At 39.0% G+C, this 20,549-nt stretch overlaps 1 protein-coding gene across 4 annotated transcripts in view; it reads left to right on the plus strand.

The window, feature by feature from the left end:
• Window positions 1–19,453, plus strand: part of MID2 (midline 2) — a 108,446-nt gene extending 88,993 nt beyond the window's left edge. For all 4 annotated transcript variants that reach the window (XM_059883661.1, XM_059883663.1, XM_059883664.1 and 1 more), the window contains exons 6-10: window positions 3,586–3,713; window positions 4,817–4,960; window positions 11,582–11,743; window positions 13,501–13,708; window positions 14,547–19,453. In XM_059883661.1, the coding sequence (XP_059739644.1) occupies window positions 3,586–3,713; window positions 4,817–4,960; window positions 11,582–11,743; window positions 13,501–13,708; window positions 14,547–14,949 (1,045 nt within the window). In that variant the 3' untranslated portion in view covers window positions 14,950–19,453. The remainder of the gene's footprint in view (window positions 1–3,585; window positions 3,714–4,816; window positions 4,961–11,581; window positions 11,744–13,500; window positions 13,709–14,546) is intronic.
• The last annotated feature ends 1,096 nt before the right edge of the window (window positions 19,454–20,549 follow it).

Genomic DNA, 20,549 nt, shown 5'->3' on the forward strand with positions numbered 1-20,549 from the left:
GGAAGGAACCCACCAATCTCCTGCTTCTGGGAGTGAGGGGAGCAATGAAGGGTACAAGTCTGACTGCCACTATTCCAGGAGCCCAGCAGGGAAAGGGTTTTAAGACTGCTTTTAGTTTGGCATCAGGATGAGAGAGGCATAGTCTCTGGTTGAGTGGATCTGACAGTGTAGCTGTTTCTCATGCAAACCTTCAACTGTCTGTGACATTAAATCAGCTTCATCTTGTTGCCTTCTTGATCCAGCTTTCTCTGCTCTGTGGTTGGTTACCACTCATCCATTCCCTTTCTAGTTTCCAAACATTTGTTGACAATATCTTACTTGCATCTCTTTTTCCATCCCCTTTGTCTTTGTGGGTTCACGGTGTTTTTTTTTTTTTTTTTCCCCTTTGACTGTCATTTAAGTGGAATTTCATGAGAGCAGAGATAAAACATATTTAGACCACTGTATGTTATCATGCCCACTCAGTCTTCAACTCCCTGAAATGTCTTCTGCCACTGCCACACTACTGAAAGTATTCTTTTCAGGGTCACCTGATGAATAACTTGTTGCTGAATTGTAATAGACATTTCTTTGTTTTATCTTACTGTTTCATCTTGCTTGGTCTCTTAGCATTTGTCCCTACTGACCATTTTTACTTGAAATTTCTCTGCCCTTAGCTTGAGAACACTCCTGGTTTTCCCTCTCCATATCTGGTTTCATTTGCCTTTAGAGCAACTCTTCCTTGACCTATCCCCTTAATGCTGTTGTTCTTTGTGTTTCTGTCTTAAGCTGTTTTCTTTTCTTATTGCATATTCTCCCTGTTGCAGACTTGTAGTTCCTAGGGTTTTGTTTACCATCTAGCTGTTGATGATTCCTAGGTCTCTATATCTAAATCTTATTTTCATGGGCTCAAGTATAGCCTCTGTGGTAGGTGGAATAGATAGCTAACTCTGGTATGGCTTGAGAATAATCTACATAACCTAAATATCTTTCTCACTGGTCTCTCTCACAGGGTCTGAAATTCTTCCTCACAATTAATCATTGTTATGTATTAAGAACCAGGACTTCAGTTAAAATAAAATTTTAACTGAGAGAGCTTTTCCTTCCCCCTTACTAATGACTGACAGCTCAGCTGGTAAAGAATCTGCCTGCAATGCAGGAAACCTCAGGTTGATTCCTGGGTCAGGAAGATTCCCCTGGAGAAGGGATAGGCTACCCACTCCAGTATTCTTGGGCTTCCCTGGTGGCTCAGATGGTAAAGAATCTGCCTGCAATGTGGGAGACCTGGGTTCTATCCCTGGGCTAGGAAGATCCCCTGGAGGAGGACATGGCAAACCTCTCCAGTATTCTTGCCTGGAGAATCCCATGAACAGAGAAGCCTGGCAGGCTCCAGTTTATGGGGTCACAAAGAGTTGGACACGACTGAGTGACTAAGCACAGTACATGCCAATTTAATTAAAATTCTCTGTATCTAAAATGTTGCCCTTTAGTTAATGAAAGGCATTTTAGTGTGGTTTATATATAATGCTAAATAAAGAATATTTAAGCTCTTTATAGATTATCCATTTTTATAGATAATCTATAAGGTCAGTTGTTTTTAAAATTCAGCGTGACAAGATACAGTAGCAAACTTTGCTTTACTAAGTCAGACCAAGTTGTAATTCAGAATTGTCTTTTAAACAGCTATCCAAAAACAACATACAACTGTAAAACTGCTGTATATGTGTGATTAGTAATGGTGCTTTAGCCAATTCAGTTAGAAGGATTAAATTAGAGGAGATATACCAGCAGCACAAACTTTGTAAATTATGTGATCATAAGGCTTAAGAATTAAAACCAAACTCATAGACTAAAAAATTTTTATGAATTAGAACTGTAATATCAAAGAATATTTACATTTGAACCTATTTTCACATGTAATGCTAAATTTGGCCTCCAAAATCTGAATCATTTTCAGTCCTAATAAAAATATGTAGGCTTATTTAATAGAGACATGAAAAGCTGCTATGATGCATTTATTTATAATTATAAATGCTATCTCATTTTACTTTACATTTCTTTGATTTCTCATGTAGTTGGGATTTTAAATATATTTGTTGGCTATTCATTTTCATGTTTATGAATTAACTTTCTGTTTTATTTGTCTATACTTCTTCTGTCACCACTTTACTTTCTGCTCATTCCCAGACAACTGAAAAACCTGATCTGCCTCTGGTTTTGACCCCCTCCAGCCCATCCACTGCAGCTGGAGTAGTGTTCTTGAAATATAAAATTGCACTCATCACTCCTCTGCCTAAAATGCTTCAGGGGCTCTCATTACATTAGTCTTTCACTTGTTTATCCTGGCCTGAAATTTATTCCCGCAACATCTCTATTTTCAGAAACAGCCAAAAGCTATTGTCGTAGATGTGTAACAGGGTATCCGTGCATGAGGAGATGTATTTGTTTAACTCCTCATCCCCTTAAAACTAGTTCACCATACAAGTTTCCTCTCTGGTCGTCCTACATTCAGTGTCTCTTCTCTCCACTCTAAGGTGCATATTGTTGCCAAGTTAATGTTTCTTTCCATACTGTTATTTGCATGCTCAAGAATTCTCACTGGCTCTGATTCAGGTCAGGCACAGGGCCTAAATATGTATGTTTCAATCAAAGCTCAGAGATAATTCTGATGTGGAAAAATTTTTGAGAATTGCTGAGGTATGTAAAAATATACCTTAATTTTTTTTTTTAAAGTAACTGTCTACATGGTTAAGTATAGAGTTTAGAATCCAATGAACATGGGTTCAGTTATATTTCTTTTTTTCTGACCATTGTGTGACCTTGAGCAAGTTCCTTAACCTTACTATGTCTCATTTACAAAATGGAAATAACATTTGCTACACAGGGTTATGGTAAGGAGTAACTTAGATAATGTGTGTAAAGTGCATGCATGGTGTCTTATACATACTGAATGCCCAGTGAAAGTTACCATTTGTGGTGGTGTTGTTAGTCATTCAATAATTACTTATTCACTATGTGTCCAACACTGTGTTAGGGACCATGGTATAAAATGCGGATCCTGCTTTTGAGACTCTTACAATTAGTTAGGGAGATAAAACTAGCATAGCATTATATAACTAGAGAGCAATAAAATTAAATGTAAATGTTATAAAAGATCAAACAAAATATAGTATTTAGGGGAAGATTTTAACCAAGCCCTAGCATGCTGGGTTGTTGATTAACATTAAAAAAAAAAAAAGAGGGGGAGAAAAAAAATCTCTCAAACTGCTGTAACCAAGCTTTCAGAGGTCTAGTTTTGATGCTGCCTGCCAGATGGAAAATGATGCAGAGGGAAAAAAATCCTGTATTTACTTCTTCAAATTAAGACAGGATGGGGGAGTGTGTTTGAGGAGTGAACATATGTGAATAAATATGGTATAACCCTTAATTGGTTCCTGATTATTAAAATTTAAATGCTTTCCATTGGAAAAGGACAGATATGATATTTTTCATTTTAATCAAGTCCTACCAGTCATTTATCTTCACCTTGTTAAACCAGAAGTCAAACATTGGATAAAGGTTGCTAATCTATTTTGATACATATTGATGCACTTTTCTCTCTTTCAGGGTCGCTATGGCAACTGCATCTTCTCAAGTTCTGATTCCAGACATCAATTTTAATGATGCCTTTGAAAACTTTGCTTTAGATTTTTCCAGAGAAAAGAAACTGCTGGAGGGGCTAGATTATTTAACAGGTGTGAAAATACTGTGCTTTCCCTTCCATTTTAGTCCTTTTCTTTTGGTAGGCTTTTACTTTAAAATAATCTGAAAAGGACAATATTATAAAAATGCCTTTATAATCTTTAAAATGATACATATATCTTTTTAGATAGAATATATTTTAATTCATGTAACATAAAATAGAAATTATTTGTCAAATATTTCCAAGGACAGAATAAGTATACACATCATCCCTACTTAAAGGTAAAAAACAAAAAGTTGCTGATGGTTTTCTCCTTACGAGCCTGTCAGTAATATAACGTCGCCTGTTATAGGGGTAGAACTTGGGTAGTAATTAAAGAATATTAGAGAATTTCTCACATGGGTACAGGTACCACCCAAATGCTTGTAAGAAAATTTAAGAATTAGCAGAATAGAAAGAAAAATGTAAGAAATATCTGACTTGCAGAGAGAATTTTAGAAAATGAGGGCAACAACCTGTCTGTTAAAAATACTGACTGCCTTCAGGATGTTTGAATGATCATTTCATGAGGAAATGTACACACACAATAGCTTTGTGTTTGTAGTTATCTTTGTTACTATATTAAAATAGGTGTCATTGATGGAGCATCTCCTTTAAGCCAGACACTATATATTAATTTTACATCATGTTCCTTACAAGGAATCTGTGAGGTAATTATCATTAATTATCATCATTTTACAGATGAGGAAACTCATATTAATTTGCACAAAATCCCTATTAATACTGCCAATATATAATACAACTTATTTTGAAATAAAAAGAAATAGATTGAAGGCCACATAATAAGGAAACACATGACTACGTTGCTCTAATAGCTACGTATGTGTTAGTGCAGGCCGAGTAGCCAGTGGGTCTACTGAGTAACTTAGGCTTAGATCTTTGCCTAATATCCCTATATCATTAAAACAAAAGTGGTTAGGGGAACTTGAGGTCTCAGCACTTGACTTCAGGTTGTGTGGTATGTGCAATCTAAAGCTTCTTTTTAAGAAAACCTCCTTTCCAGGAGATGTTGGGTTGGTTAGCAAGAGTAACAATTTTAAAATGCTAGAACAGAGAGTATGTTTTCCTTACCTTCTTTTCCACCTTTCGTTACAGCCCCCAACCCACCATCTATCCGAGAGGAACTCTGTACTGCCTCCCATGACACCATTACGGTCCACTGGATCTCGGATGATGAGTTCAGCATCAGCTCCTATGAGCTTCAGTACACCATATTCACTGGCCAGGCTAACTTCATCAGTAAGTCATGGTGTAGTTGGGGCCTGTGGCCAGAGATAAGGAAATGTAAGGAAGCAGTAAGCTGCTCAAGATTGGCCGGGGCGCCACGAGGCAAGTGTTTGTAAGACATGCTAGGTTGTGTAGTATAGTGTTGTGTAGACAGTGCAATCTCCCCCAGCACATTGCAAAGACCTTAATGATGGGTAACAAGCAAGTTGTGTATTTCCTTGCTGTGCAGTCACTGGGGCCACTCCCATTTGTTTATGTAATCCTTAGCCTTTCTTGAGTTAATCCATGTCACTCCACTCTCTGAAATCAGAACACAGCTCAGAGTTCGTTCCTGAGTAGTTAAGTCACAATCATTGCTGATTCTATGTGTGTGAACATCTCTCTTCTTGACTGTTCTTCCACTTCATTATCATGGTAAAAAACATTACATTCAAAGACTACTGCTTCCTTTACTGTACCCATTTTTATCACTGAATAAGTGACAAGCCTCCTGCCTCTGTCACTCTTCCCTCTATCCCTTCTCCGTTTCCTCCAAAAATTACACCAAATATACAAATGCATCAGTGAGCCACCAAATGAAAGATGTTCTGAAAGCAGTCATTTAGCTCACATGTTATGGTTTTATCTTCTGATGAATTGGAACAAGACATAGGACCTTAACTCAAGCTGCAAGTTCCCCTCAACCTGCTGGAGAAAATGGAAGTGAAAGCAAAATTAAAGCTGAATTCAAGATTGGAACCAACTTACACACTAAGGTTGCATCTGCATAGCTGCAAATTAGTATTTTCTTTTTATCTTGTGTTTGTGCTTCTGTGTCTGACTTCACAGACCTGTGTGAAGGAGTTTTTCTGATGAAACCCTCCTGAAAGGCTTCCTTTTCCCATCCTGTGACAATTTAGGGCCACATGGCGGGGTGGGGAGGTGAGAGGACATTTGGGGTCCAACTCTAAAAAAAACACTTGCCTCGTGCAGCTCCAGCCTAAGCCACTTGGCCCTGGTAGCTGCATTCCTGGGTGTTTGTTCAGGTTGTGAAGCTGCAAAATGCTAAGGCCTCCCCAACACACATGTTTACAGTGGCTTCTCCTGCTCTGGAAAGTCTTAAAGCCAGTAACTGAGCTTTTCTTTCTTTCCTGATATGGGGAGAGCAGTGGTCTCCTGGGAGTTGAGAAAAAGTCTAAGAAGTGACAAAGACCAAAACGCTGTTACCTCTATTTTCAAGGATAGATAGTCCTTTGTAAAGAAGAGCTTAAAGGATAATTCTTAATAGTGATAAGATCATAGCATTTTAGAATTAGAAGGGACCTAAGAAGTCATCTAGTCAAATCTTCTTCCCTTATACCAGATACCTTGTAGGTGGTTGTTCTGTCTCTGCTCAAACATTTCCAGTAATGGATAGCCAAATTCTAGCAAAATAGCCCATTCAGTTGTGCAGCTATAAATAATTGTCAGTGCTTCCTTATAAAAGGCCCAAGACTTCCTCCTAGTGAATAATAATAATAGTAATTTACATATGTATGTGTTTCCATTTACAGACACTCCCATATATGTTATCTCATTTGGTCCTCATGACTTCTCCCTTAGCCTTATGAAATAGATGATATTAATTATTTTATAATTATAAAATTATAGACATAGAAATCGAGGCTCAAGTTGAATGAGTTGTCCAAGATCACAGAGCTACAAACTGAGGGAATCATGATTTGAACCCAAGCTTTTCGGACTTCAAGCTTAATGCCCCTTGAATTAAACTAGCTACCAATTAGTCCTAGTCCACAGAGGATAGCTGAATTATTGCTTTTGTGTATTAGCTGATATCCCCTTACCCTATACCTTTTTTTCTAGTAGCCACACTGACTATTGTGTTGACTGAACATATAGTAAGCTGAAATCCCTAGGCACTCAAAATCCCATTCCTATACAACTGAGTGTTTACACTGAAATACAACATCTTGAATTTATTCCTAGGGACATTTTTATCTGATTAGTTCTGACTCCTTACCCAGCCAGCTAAATTTTTTGGGGGGAGTTCCTGCCTCCCAATATATTTACCTTCCCTCCCAGCCTGCCTTCTATGTCTTCCTCCTTTGATCATTGATAGAAAAGTGGAATAAGACAGGGACAAAGGCAGAACCCTGAAGCAAAATTTTGGATGGCAATGGGCAGATAAGTTGAAACTATTTTACTCAGAATAAATATTCATGAAGATTCCAGTCCTACATGCTGGTCTGGCCTGCCACTGTTGACTGAACTCTATTTGTGAGAGCCACTTTCCCTTGAGGTTTTCCTACATTTTCTCTTTTAAAAACCACTTTATTAAGGTGTGATTGACATATAAAAACTTGTCCATCAACAGATGAATGGATAAAGAAAATGTGGTATATACATAAAATGGAATATTATTAAGCCTTTAAAAAGAAGGAAATCCTGCCACATGCAGGTCCATGGATGAACCTGGAGGGCATTGTGCTAAGTGAAATAAGCCAGACACAGAAGGACAAATACTACATGATACCATTTATATGAAGAATCTTAAAATAGTAAAACTCCACATTTTCTTTAACCAGAAATTTCTTCCTTGTTTTGGTTAGAATTTTGTCTGGAGAAATAGTTCTCTTTATTTTTTTCAGCTTTTCTCCTTTATTTTGAACTTTCTTCCCACTTTATGTAAGATTTGAAATGGACATAGGCCAATAGTGTTTCAGATGATACTGTTGGCTGAATGAAAATTCCAACAGATGTTTGGATAATAGTCTTCCCCATTACTGTATTTCTTTCCTCTGTTTCAGTTTTGCATTTTGTATTATAAAAGCAACTGGCTAAAGCTTCTGGCTGCCAGGCAGTCTGTAACATACAGTCACAAAGATTAACTTCTATTTCCCCTCAGTCTTGTTCTCATGCAAATGCTCTCTATGCCCATTTACACACAGGTTCATGGATTTCCATATTGTGGTCTTTTCCTTTTGAACAAGGTGTATATTTCCATTACCATAAATAAGTGATAAATCCCATCTCACTAAGTCTCAGTGATACCCAGAGGATAATATATTTACCTTTTTAAAAGTTAGAAATGATTTCAAAATTACTGAAAAGTGTGCAAGACTAGCACAAAGAACACCCATACACTCTTCACCCAGATTCACCTATTGTTAATACTTTATCCCATTTCCTTTATCATTTGCTAACATTCTCTATTACTATGTTTTTTTCTGAACCATTTAAGAGTAAATTACATACATCATAGCTTTTCACTCCTAAATTCTTCAGTATGTGTTTCCTAAGAATAAAGAAATTCTCTTATGTATCCACAGTACAGTTATTAACTTTAACAGATATGATGTTGATGCAGTGCTTTTAACTAATCCACCATTCATATTCCAGTCTTGACCATTGACCCAATAATATATTTTATGACATATAGAACCCGATATTGTCCTATATAGTCTAGAATCAGGTACTGGACTTAATTGTCATATTTGTAGCATCCTTTAATTTGGAGCATTTCTTCAGCCTTTCTTTGTCTTTAATGACATTGTTATTCTTTTTTAAAGTTCCCTTTTGTTTGTTTATTATGCTGTTCCTTGAGTGTATCTGATGTTTCCTCATGATTGTATTCAGATTATGCATTTTTGGCTTCCATCACGTAAGTGATGTGTTCTCCTTAGGATATCACATCAGGAGACAATGTGTACATGCCCTTCACTGGTGATGCTGATTTTGATCACCTGATCAAAGGTGTTATCTGATTTCTTCTCTGCATAGTTACTAGTTTTCCCTTTGCAACTAATAATCAATCTGTGCAGTGATACTTTAAGGCCATAAAAATATCCTGCTTCCTCATCAAATCCATCCTACTTCCATCCCTCTTTTAGCATCAATCAATAATTCTCGCCTGATCCAAACTTTACTCTGATGATGGCAAAATAATGATTTTTCCAAGTGAGCATCCCATCCCACATTTACAAGTTGCCACTCTGCATTTTACTGTAAGCAAAGTCTCATCCTTCATTTGTTTATATTTTTACTTCTCAGTATGGACTCATGAATTCTATTTTTTCATTCGTTTGTAATTCTTTACTGCCCTTACTTATTTTGGTGCTCAGATCGCCCAAATTTAGCCAGTTGGAGCTTTTTAAGCTGACTCCTGAGTCCTTATATTCTCCCATCATTTTCTTGAGCACTTCCTTACTTTGCAACATAACAAAAGGTTATTGGCTCATTTTAGACCATACCCTGCTCCAGCCTTGAAATCAGCCATTTTTCCAAGGAACCCTGGTCCATTTACATCCCAGGATGTTATTAGAGACCAAGACCTGGGTACTAGAAAATACACACACAATACACCCATGTACATATACATATTCACACATAATATACGTACCCACATACACATGTACCCACCTGTGTATGTGCATACACGTGTATGCATACACGTGTATGCACATACTCATACACATTTTAGAAATAACGAGTTCATACCAATATCTCCAGCCCATCCCCACAGGTTCTTTCTTGCCGCCCCCCCATTTCACACTTGGATGTTCCTACTTCCACGGTGAGAACCCTGGCTCCCAATAGCATCAACACATATACTCATTTACTCAATCCCATAGCATATCTGAAGTAGTTTCAGAATGGTGTTGCCCATACCGCTACAAAAACAAACAATACTGGAGCATCTGTTGACAGTTCTCTTCTTGCCCTTTTCTGTGATTGTTGACATTTGAAATGCAGGTGGCTTCATTTGGTTTGTTTGCTTTCAGTTTTAGACCCCACTCTTACCATTCATATTGGTGTCATTTAAATGTTTTAAATTTCTAAAACATTATTTCTGAAAGGGAAAGGCGTGAAAAAAAAAAAAAAGGTATACTCAGAGAAGTGTCATTCTCTCTTGCATTCTTTTAATCCTCTTCCCCTACCCCCATCCCTTGTACGTAACCAGCTTCATTATTTTCTGATTTTTCTTTCCTGTTGTTATTATTGCTTTGTAAATCTAAGCAAATAATGTAGGTTTTCTAATTTGCCTTTCTTTCTTGCATGAAAAAGGTAGCATACTACTTATACTCTTTTGTAATTTTATTTTGAAAATTAGCAGTATATCTTGGAAATCATTCCATTATCAGTTCATAGAAATCTCCCACCTTCTTGTTTCATAGCTGCATAATACTTCATTGTGAAGATTGTTTTCTCTTTTGATTTTTTGTTTTGTATTGGTATAAGTATACCTGAAAGATCATATATTTCCCTCCTACTGTTAAAATTTAATATGTATTTTATGACTCATACTGTGCATTGATACACTGGCAGTCAAGCCCTCCAACATTTTCTTTCTGGCCCTCATCCTTATTGGCATTTCATGAGAATCAATGAACATTGCCACCAATTATTCTTCTTTCTATAGCATATCTGTTTGTACTCCATTATGCTTCTTTTTCTAGTTTTAATTTAGACTTCTACTTCCCCCAAAGTTAATTACAAAACCTTCCTGATCATATCTTTCTCAAATCGATTATCATTATTTCATTTTTAATCTTTACTAAAGCTGCATAGAAATAACTAAATCCACCAGCCATTTTCTCTGCCCTTTCTTTTCCATCCTCTGGTAGAATTATGGTTAAAAAGTGTTAAAGTGAAAAGCAGATAACAGAAGAGATAAGTGTAAATTCACAGACTGGAATGTCGATCCCTCTTTTATCAAAATTTAGCTAAATACATGTTTTTAATTATGTATATTTTTCTCTGTTTAAGTCAATGTTTATGGTCTAAAGAGTTTCAAAAGCAGAAACCTAGATCTCTGATCCCTTTCCCTACTTGGGAGGGAAGAAGGTTCCAGAAAACAAATTTGTTCCTGGACTGCCCAACCTCAAAAGAGTATTGGAATCAGAAACAGGGAGGGGTAAAATAAGTACTGTGAAGTAAGGAGATGCTATTTTACTTTGACTATCATGTCATCTCCTTGGCTTCCCTATGACACCTTGGAGCCCACCAAGATTAGAAGCAAGGGTGAGAATGGTGTGGGAGAGCTGAATCATAAGCCTTGAAAGATTTGCTGCCTTGCAGTGACAAAGGAACATTGTTTGCTCCATGAATTGTGGAGCAGTGTAGTGGAGAGAACACTGGACTAGGTTAAAGAGACCAGGGTTCTACTCTCAGTGCCACTCTCAGCTCTCTGTGGCCTTGGGCAAGTCACTTTCCTTCTCTCTTAGTTTCCTATTTGTACAATGAGGGAAATATGGTGTCTAGTTGGCCTTTTGGCTCTGAGATTCCTTGTTATTCTGTTCTGCTCTACCCATTCAAGGGTCAGACTCAGATCTCAGAGGATTGAACCTTTGGGGTGAAGATCTAGAGATGCTATGAAAGATGTGATTCTGTGATTTTGTGTAGAAGTTTCCCCTGTATTCTTTGGCAGAAAATTGAAGTAACTTTTCACTAGTGGTTACATTCAATTACCAGAGGCAAGAAGCCTGGCATAAGCTTAGCTCTGTGGGAGAAAAGAAGCAGAGGGGATTCATCTCCCTATGTCTTCCACGACTCAAAACAAAATGAAATTTGCTTTGGGGGGCTTGTGATGAATACTCAGTATGCTTCTCATCCTGCCTTTTTTACATTAACATCCTTGCTTTCCCCACATTATAGGCCTGTATAATTCTGTGGATAGCTGGATGATCGTGCCCAACATCAAACAGAACCATTACACAGTCCACGGACTGCAGAGTGGAACACGCTACATCTTCATTGTTAAAGCCATAAACCAAGCAGGCAGCCGGAACAGTGAACCTACCCGACTCAAAACAAACAGTACGTTGTGGTGATCGCAAAAGGAGACAGTAGCTTTGCCCTCCTAAGCAGCGAGTACTCTTAGCCTGACGCTGGCACCTCCTACAGCAGTGTAAGAGGGCAGAGGCACCAAGTAGAGAAGCTTTGCTGTTGGAGTCTGTGCTTTGGGCCAGGGGGGTTGTTTGTGCCCCTGGGAGGTATGTGGACACAGAGATATACAGAAAACAGCTGATGGCTTGGGAGGATATTAGTGAAGAGTTTTTTTGTCTGTTTATTTTTGACTGTGCTGGGTGTTCATTGCTGCATGTGGGCTTTCTCTAGTTGTGGCAAGCTGGGGCTACTCTCTAGTTGCCATGCACGGGCTTCTCGTCATAGTGGCTTCTCTAGTTGCAGAGTACAGGCTCTAGGCGCGTGGGCTTCACTGGTTGCAACATGCAGGCTCAGTAGTTGTGGCTCGCAGGCTTAGCTGCCCCACGGTATGTGGAATCTTCCCAGACCAGGGATCGAACCCATGTCCCCTGCCTTGGCAGGCAGATTCTTAATCACTGGCCCACCAGGAAAGTCCAGTGAAGATTTTTCTCTGCATTCTGCCTTCATACTTGGGGTGCAACTGAGTAAAAGAGTACTGTTTGTAATATTCTGGTAAAATTCTCCTTCAGAGAAGCCAAACCTGTTAGGAATGCTTTTTGACAGGAAAATCCATCTAATTTAGCTTGTCAAATATTATTTGTGAGCAGCTTAAACAAATAGTATTTTTTTCTCTCTTTCATATAGCAAGAAGCTCAAAGGTAGGCAGTTCAGGGCTGGTGCATGTCATAAAAGACCAAGACCCCGCCTCCTTTTATGTGTTGGCTTATTGCTACATGGTCCCAACCTACCCACTGCAACCTCCAAATGACATTTCTTTTCAAGATAGAAATAAGGGGGAAAACACTGGTACATTCAATGACTATCCCTTTTACCAAGAATGTAGGCATTTTCCCAGAAGTTTCCTCCACCCCATCTGACTTCTGCTTCTATCTTCTTAGTCACCCCTAGCAGCAAGGGAGGCTAGGAGCTTGAGTATTTAGCTTTTCTTGCCTCTACAGTAAAAGCAGGTAAGAGAAAAAAAAGTAGTGGGTGGGTGTTACATTGACCAACGGTGTCTGTCAGATGTGTTTTGTATTATACAGCTCTTGCCATACCCAGCTGTTGGCTCCTAGTAACTAACTACTTTTGTCATATGACTTTAAGGAATTCTTTCTTGGGAATGATCCTACACAACAGATATTTTCTCTAATTATTGATGATGCAACAATCACTCTAACAAAGTGAGCTATTAGATGTTATTTACATCCCAGTAATTACAGGGCAAAACAATTTGTCCTGTAGTTGAGTTATTCTCAGGTGTTTTGTTCTGCCACCAAGCAGCAATTATCTCATCTATCCCCTCACTTTGCCTTACCTGAAATACTCCTTCCCCTAAAATCTGTTCAAATCCCAAACCATCCACTGAAATAAAGCAAAGTACAAAAGTTATTTGAGAATAGGAGACCTTGAGAGCCCCTTTTAACTTGATAGTCTATGAAGGGGGGACAGCTTATTTTTATTTTGTAGAAAACAGTGGCTTCTGTCCTGCTTCTTTCATATAATCCAAACACCAGTCAGCTTTCACTGACTCAAGAATGATCATTATGTCGAGGTTCCTCTGATAGTGATGGTCCTGCAGAAACAGGAGAGAATTCGTACATACTTTCTCGTGCATTTTCTTTTTTTTTTTTTTCTACTTTATGTTTCAGGCCAACCCTTTAAACTGGATCCCAAAATGACTCACAAGAAGTTGAAGATTTCCAATGATGGATTGCAGATGGAGAAGGAAGAAAGCTCTCTGAAGAAGAGCCATACTCCAGAGAGATTTAGTGGCACTGGGTGCTATGGGGCAGCAGGAAATATATTCATTGACAGCGGTTGCCACTACTGGGAGGTGGTCATGGGGTCCTCCACATGGTGAGTGGATCCAACTTTTCTTTCCCCCTGTTGTTAGGTTCCTGGGAGATTCAGTTTGATAGTATAAGTATAATACCAGTAAGTCAAGGTTAAAAGGCAAGTGATGGAAACCACTCTTAGAAAAACGTTCCAGTTTTTAAAAAATCAAATCATGTATGCCATTCTCCCAAATCATCCCATGAATCCCCAGTCCAGGTTCGATGCAGGATACAGGAAGCTTGGGGCTGGTGCACTAGGATGACCCAGAGGGATGGTATGGGGAGGGAGGTGGGAGGGGGGTTCAGGATTGGGGAACATATGTACGCCTGTGGTGGATTCATGTTGATGTATGGCAAAACCAATACAATATTGTAAAGTAAAAAAAAAAATAGTAATAAATAATACTGGTAAAAATAAAAAAAATCAAATCATGGAAAATATACTGAGCTAGGAGTTGAAAATTACAGCACTCTAATTGCTAATTTTTTTTAAAGCTCTAGTGCTATCATTGTTATGGATCTAAATATAAACTATTTAAGGAAGAAACGTGTCTTCTATTGCTTAGATGTCCTGTATGATGTCTGTGCTGTGCTGTGCTTAGTCGCTCAGTCATGTCCAACTCTTTGCGACCCCATGTACTGTAGCCTGCCAGGCTCTTCTGTCCATGGGCTTCTCCAGGCAAGAATACTGGGATAGGTTCCCATTTCCTCCTCCAGGGGATCTTCCCAACTTAGGGATCGAACCCAGGTCTCCTGCATTGCAGGCAGATTCTTTACCATCTGAGCCACAGGGAAGCCCAATGGTGTCTAGCATAACTCAGATCATGAATAGATGTAATCTCCTTTCCATTGTCTCACAGGTATGCAGTTGGCGTTGCCTATAAATCAGCTCCCAAGAATGAATGGATTGGCAAGAACGCCTCCTCGTGGGTCTTCTCGCGATGCAATAGTAACTTCGTAGTGAGACATAACAACAAGGAAATGCTGGTGGACGTGCCTCCACAGTTGAAGCGCCTGGGTGTCCTTCTGGATTATGACAACAACATGCTGTCTTTCTATGACCCAGCTAACTCTCTCCATCTTCATACTTTTGATGTGACCTTCATTCTTCCCGTTTGTCCAACATTCACAATTTGGAACAAATCCCTAATGATCCTGTCTGGCTTGCCTGCCCCAGATTTTATTGATTACCCTGAGCGGCAGGAATGCAACTGCAGGCCTCAAGAATCCCCTTATGTTTCTGGGATGAAAGCTTGCCATTAAGTTTCAAGAGAGCATGTAATAATTCACTGGCTCTCCAGTTCAGCAGTGCTTCCCCTCCTAAACCTCAGTTAGTGTCCAATATACACGATACAAAAATGAAGTTCATTTGAAGCATCCAAAAGAACTCGATATTATAGATTTAATTTTTGTGCATTAAAGCTTATATTTGAATTAATGTATTGAGTTTCTCAGAACAAATTATGAGTAGTCTGGGTTCAAGCCACTGGAGAACAAATTTGGAGAATTCTTCTCTTGTCATTGAAGAATTCAAAATTCCCAGTGATTTAGGAGTATAAATGATATTGGAAGGAATTCTAGGTAAATAATGTATAAAGATGCTCTGAACAAGGGGCTAGCCAGCCAGAAAGCAGGGATGTGTCAGCCTTTCTAGTACTGGCTGATTTGGTCAAGTAGAATTTTGAAATGTCAAATGATCCCATATTATATGTAGCTTTTTATGAAAACCTACAATCAAGGATTTATTATAAAGAAAACATGTATGTGTATATATAATATATATATATAAAATGAATAAATAATATATATTATATATTCATTTTATAATTATATATACATAATGAGCTTTTTAATTTACTCATTTGAGTGAGAAATATATTGGAAGGGAAAATAAATTATACCATCCATTTTTGTCCCCTAAAGGGAACATCAAAATCATTTCTCCCCTCCCCCATTCATCCCTCCATTCGTCCCTCTGCTCACACACACATGCACATGCAATAGTGACACAGATGGTGGGAAGAGCTCTAGACTGGATTAGGAGACTTGGGGAGACAAGACTGCACAAGAGACGCTCTTGCTGGGTAGAAAATTGATCCAGGTAGTTGTGTTATGTGTAGCACACTTTCATTGGTGCTACCTAATGGAGAAAGTTTGTCTGAACTGTTAAAAATTCTGTCACAGAATATTTCAAAGACAGTTTTACTAGTCTCAAGTAGCATACAGTTGCTAGAATTAGGCTTAAAAAAACAAGAGTTGCATAATGGAGGTTCTTTAGGAACCGGCTTTCTTTACTTAATAAGAATGGAGTGTTGTAGATGCAACAACTATTTCCATATAAATGGACTTATATTTTCAGATAAAACACTTCTCAAGTGCTTAAGAATGCCTGAGAATAGTCTGTTTTCTTAAACAGGTTGAATAATCATTCTTCTCCTGATCTTGTTTACACTATTCATTTGCTTAGCCAACCCTTCATGGCAAATGCAGATGTAAACTTCAACCCAGTCCTTATTGCAATCATTGAAGGGAATTAAGCTTTATGGTTGATGCTTCTGTCAGTTCCTCTTCTGTAATTTGGAGTGTCAGCACCAGAGCTTTCTCCTTTCAGGAGCTAAGTCGGCTTCAAAGAGTCTACTTCTTGGGAGTTGTGAAAATATGACTGTCATATAACATGGTAGTTGTAACAAGCCCCCAGATTGGAACCTTGAAACAATGCCAAAACTTCTCCCCTTCTTCCTTTCCACCACCTTGGTGGGTGTTCATTCCTTCATTCATTCAACAAGTTATTAGATGCCAGGTACCACGCTAGAGCTGACATATTGATAATCCACAGTTCCTGCTGTCAAATGACTTCGTATTCTGCAGGAGAGACAAAATATCTATAAAAATCCCCTAAATTACAGTTTTGTACTGTTTTTACACCTAACACGGAAAGCAAGACTGATTCAGATACAGATGGCAGGCTCAAACTTACCTATCTAGTGGCAAAGTCAGTATTTGGGGTTTTAAAAACCCTACATACTTAGTGCTAATCAGGAAACAAGCAACCTCAGTAAGATTCAGCAGTGCTGGGAAATAGTTTGCTGTGTGGGAAAGCTCATCATAGCCTTTGAATTAAAATAATCTATTTCCTCTGCCATTTACTAGCTGTGTGACCCAGGGCAAGTACTTCACTTCTTTGAGCCGCTGTTTCCTCTTCTGTACCGTAATACCTACCTCACAAGGCTGTTTGCAAAGATGAAAAAAGATAGCACATGTAAACTGCTTAGCACAGCACCTGGCATTTAGTTAAGTATGGCATTAGTATGGCATACTTAACTATGAAGCATGGCATTTTGCTAAGTATGCAACAAATATTACTCTCCTTTGCTCAGCCTCAGCCCCAATACAGTGTAGCAGTGCTTTTAAATGGATGTCTTTCATTTCCAAGTTAACTCTGGGTCTCTCTCTCCTCTAGGGCCTATGCCCAAATTCTTAAACAAAACAGATGATTTCAACCCCTTCATAAAACATTTCACTGGCATTCAATAGAAAGTCCCAGTTACTTACTTACAGTTTGGCTTTTCAAGTCCCTATTTGCTTTCACAGCTTCATCTTTTGCCACCTTCCCCCTCACATTGATCGTTCTAGCCAAGCTTAACTATTTACACAAGTTGTTCTCTGGGCCTGGAATAGAGACATTAGTAACTTTTTTGATGTCTAGAGTAAACAGCAAGAATTGTTCTTAAATTAAGGGAATAGTGTGAAAATGCTGTCAATGCAGAACATTCCACCTCCATTCCAGTTCCAATTTTCTTTAACTTAACCTCGGGTCTCCAATGCCATTCATTTTTTGTGCCTTTATATTGTAGTGCCCCAGGACAAAGCTTCATTGTCTCCACCCTACTTTTGACTCTAGCCTGGGCTACCTTTCCCTACTTCTGCCCCACAATAGATTTAATTCCTGAACCCCTAGGTTGGGTTATGTTCTCCTCTTGGGAGCTCCCATGGCACCATGATCATGCCCCCTTCTCAGCAATAATCACATTGTATAACAGTGTTTTTCAAAGTGTGATCCTCAGACCACCTGTTAGAACTATTTTTGGTGTTTGTTAAAACAGTTGATTTTTAAAGTAGACCTCCAACCTAGATCTACTTAATTAAAATGTCTGGGCACATAAGTGGAATTTAGCATTTTTAACAAGCTCCCCCAGGTAATTCTGATGCATACCAAGGTTTGATATTTAAGAATCATCCTCCTTCCTAGACTGTGAATACCTTGAGGGCAGGGGTTGTGTCTTTTTTGTTGTGGTGGTATTCTTAACACCTGACATAGTGTGTGGAACAGAGTAGTTGCCTGGCTAATGTTAATTGCGTGAATGTATGAATGAATGAATAATCAAAGTTTCCCTGTTGTACTCTGGTATCCATATTGGTGTTTTCTGGGCAGAAAAGCTTGGCTACTCCATTTGAGCTGTACTGATATTATTTTGCAAATGTCCTAGAACTCATACATATAAATGAGTATTGTCTTCCTCAAAAGCTCTTGGGGAATTGTTTGGAATTGTTTGGAGCATGTGGCACAATTGTTTTCAATAATTTTTCAGTCTCTTCAAACTCTGTTCTTTGAATGTGGATTTATGTTTTGGTTATTGCCAAAAATCACTCAGAGCTAAGCCTACTGAATAAAGTAGGAAATTAAACTGGGTTTGGGGTAAGCAATGAAGTTTCTGAGCCAAATAATGAAAAGTACGTTCCAAAAAAAAAAAAAAATGGTGGGGATGTGGTGAATCCCAGATACTTTAGTAAACTTAAGGACTTTGATAGAATTCTGGCAATTCCAGGTACCTTAGGAGAAGTCATTGACTACCTCTAGCTAAACCCAGTTGGACAAAGGAAGTAAGACCTTTATTTAACATCTTCATGGAAGGTGACTGCATAAGTTTTCATTGTTGCTCTCCTCAGTCTGTTCTCCTACAATCCTTTCTCCTAGCAAATTATTCTTTTGTCTGCAATTTATGCTTATTTTTACTTTTTATATTGTCTTATTGAAAAAAGCACAAAAATAACAATAAAGTTAAACATGTTTTGACATATGAAAGAAATTTTAATGCCACATTGGAGTTCTGGCTACTTGTATGTAAGAGTAACTGCATCTGTATGTGTTTTTATCATGTGATTCTGTTGTGTAAACTCTGGATGCAGTGACTTTCAAATTGCAGCAAAATCATGTCCATGTTCTTCTCAGCTAAAATACACTAGGTGAATTTTCTAAGCTTCCATGGTTTACATATTTATATATGACTACCTGGATGGAGCAATCCGCGAATGGACTTTTTGATAAGCGCAAATATTTGATACCATTTCTTCTACAGAATGGAGAATGTGAGGCTGACAGATGAGAACCTCTCCCACACTTATTTCAATTCCTGAAGCCAACTGCAGCCTCACAGCCATTGGGCTATACTTGGCTGTGTATTTCAGGTTGGCCAGGTTGACTGCCATCAGGTCAGGTGAAACTGCCTTCTACAGTCTGATCTGCCAGCTTCAGACATATGCTATGTCGTTGTTGTTGGCTAGAATATTTATTGGACTATTGTTGGACTATTTTTTATCAAATATTTTATCCCAGGCTTGTTTGCCCTGGGAGCTTTGGACCAATAGTGTCTCTCCTAGTGACAAAAACCTGAGCATCTGCGGATTACACAGCCTCATCCCTCTAAAATATCCCAGCCCATCCAAAAATGCTATATTATGAATTAAATAAATATATATGTATTCATGAGTTCTTGATTGTCTCTCGCTGAAGTTTGAATTGGGGGAAGATTGAAAGGAAGAAGGTCCAGAGTTACCGAAATGACAGGGGGGATTGATTACCGTATTAATAGGTAAAGATTCAGGCAGGGAGGATCTGGAACATCTGGATATTGAGATCCAATCATGAAGACTTTGGTTTCAGGAGCAGGATACAGTCAGAAAGACTAAAGAAATGAAGGTATAAGGCCCAATATAAACATGGCACGTTCATGTTTCAGTGATTGGGCCAGAAGCTGGGAATTAGGGAACAAAGAAAACCCCAGTGCTGGAAAGTGAAAGTCGCTCAGTCGTGTCCAATTCTTTGCGACCCCATGGACTGTATCCATGTAATTTTCCAGGCCAGAGTACTGGAGTGGGTAGCCTTTCCCTTCTCCAGGACTAGAACCTAGTGGTTAAAGTCAGGATAGAGCCAGATGTGAGTCAACTTGCTGTTAAACACCTGGCCTGTAGGAGGAGCCTGGGAGAGTTAGGAGATCTCCCAGAGCTGGGGTAGCATGTGTGGTGTGCATGTGTGTGCACATGCACTAACTTGCTTCAGTCGTGTCTGACTCTTTGCTACCCTATGGACTGTAGCCCACTAGGCTCCTGTGTCCCTGGGATTCTCCAAGCAAGAATATTGGAGTGGGTTGCCATGCCCACCTCGGGGGGGATCTTCCTGACCTGGGGGTTGAATCCGTGTTTCTCATGTCTCCTGCAATGGCAAGCGGGTTCTTTACCACTAGCACCACCTGGGAAGCCCATCCAACTCAATAATTCTTCCTAAATAATGATTGATCTATGAATTAGAGTTACTAGTGGTAGCTGTTGGAGAAGGCAATGACAACCCACTCCAGTACTCTTGCCTGGAAAATCCCATGGATGGAGGAGTCTGGTAGGCTGCAGTCCATGGGGTCGCTAAGAGTCGGACACGACTGAGCGACTTCACTTTCACTTTTCACTTTCATGCATTGGAGAAGGAAATGGCAACCCACTCCGGTGTTCTTGCCTGGAGAATCCCAGGGACGGGGGAGCCTGGTGGGCTGCGGTCTATGGGGTCGCACAGAGTCAGACACGACTAAAATGAC

The sequence above is a fragment of the Bos taurus genome, chromosome X (genome assembly GCF_002263795.3).
Source record: "Bos taurus isolate L1 Dominette 01449 registration number 42190680 breed Hereford chromosome X, ARS-UCD2.0, whole genome shotgun sequence".
Taxonomy (NCBI): Eukaryota; Metazoa; Chordata; class Mammalia; order Artiodactyla; family Bovidae; genus Bos; species Bos taurus.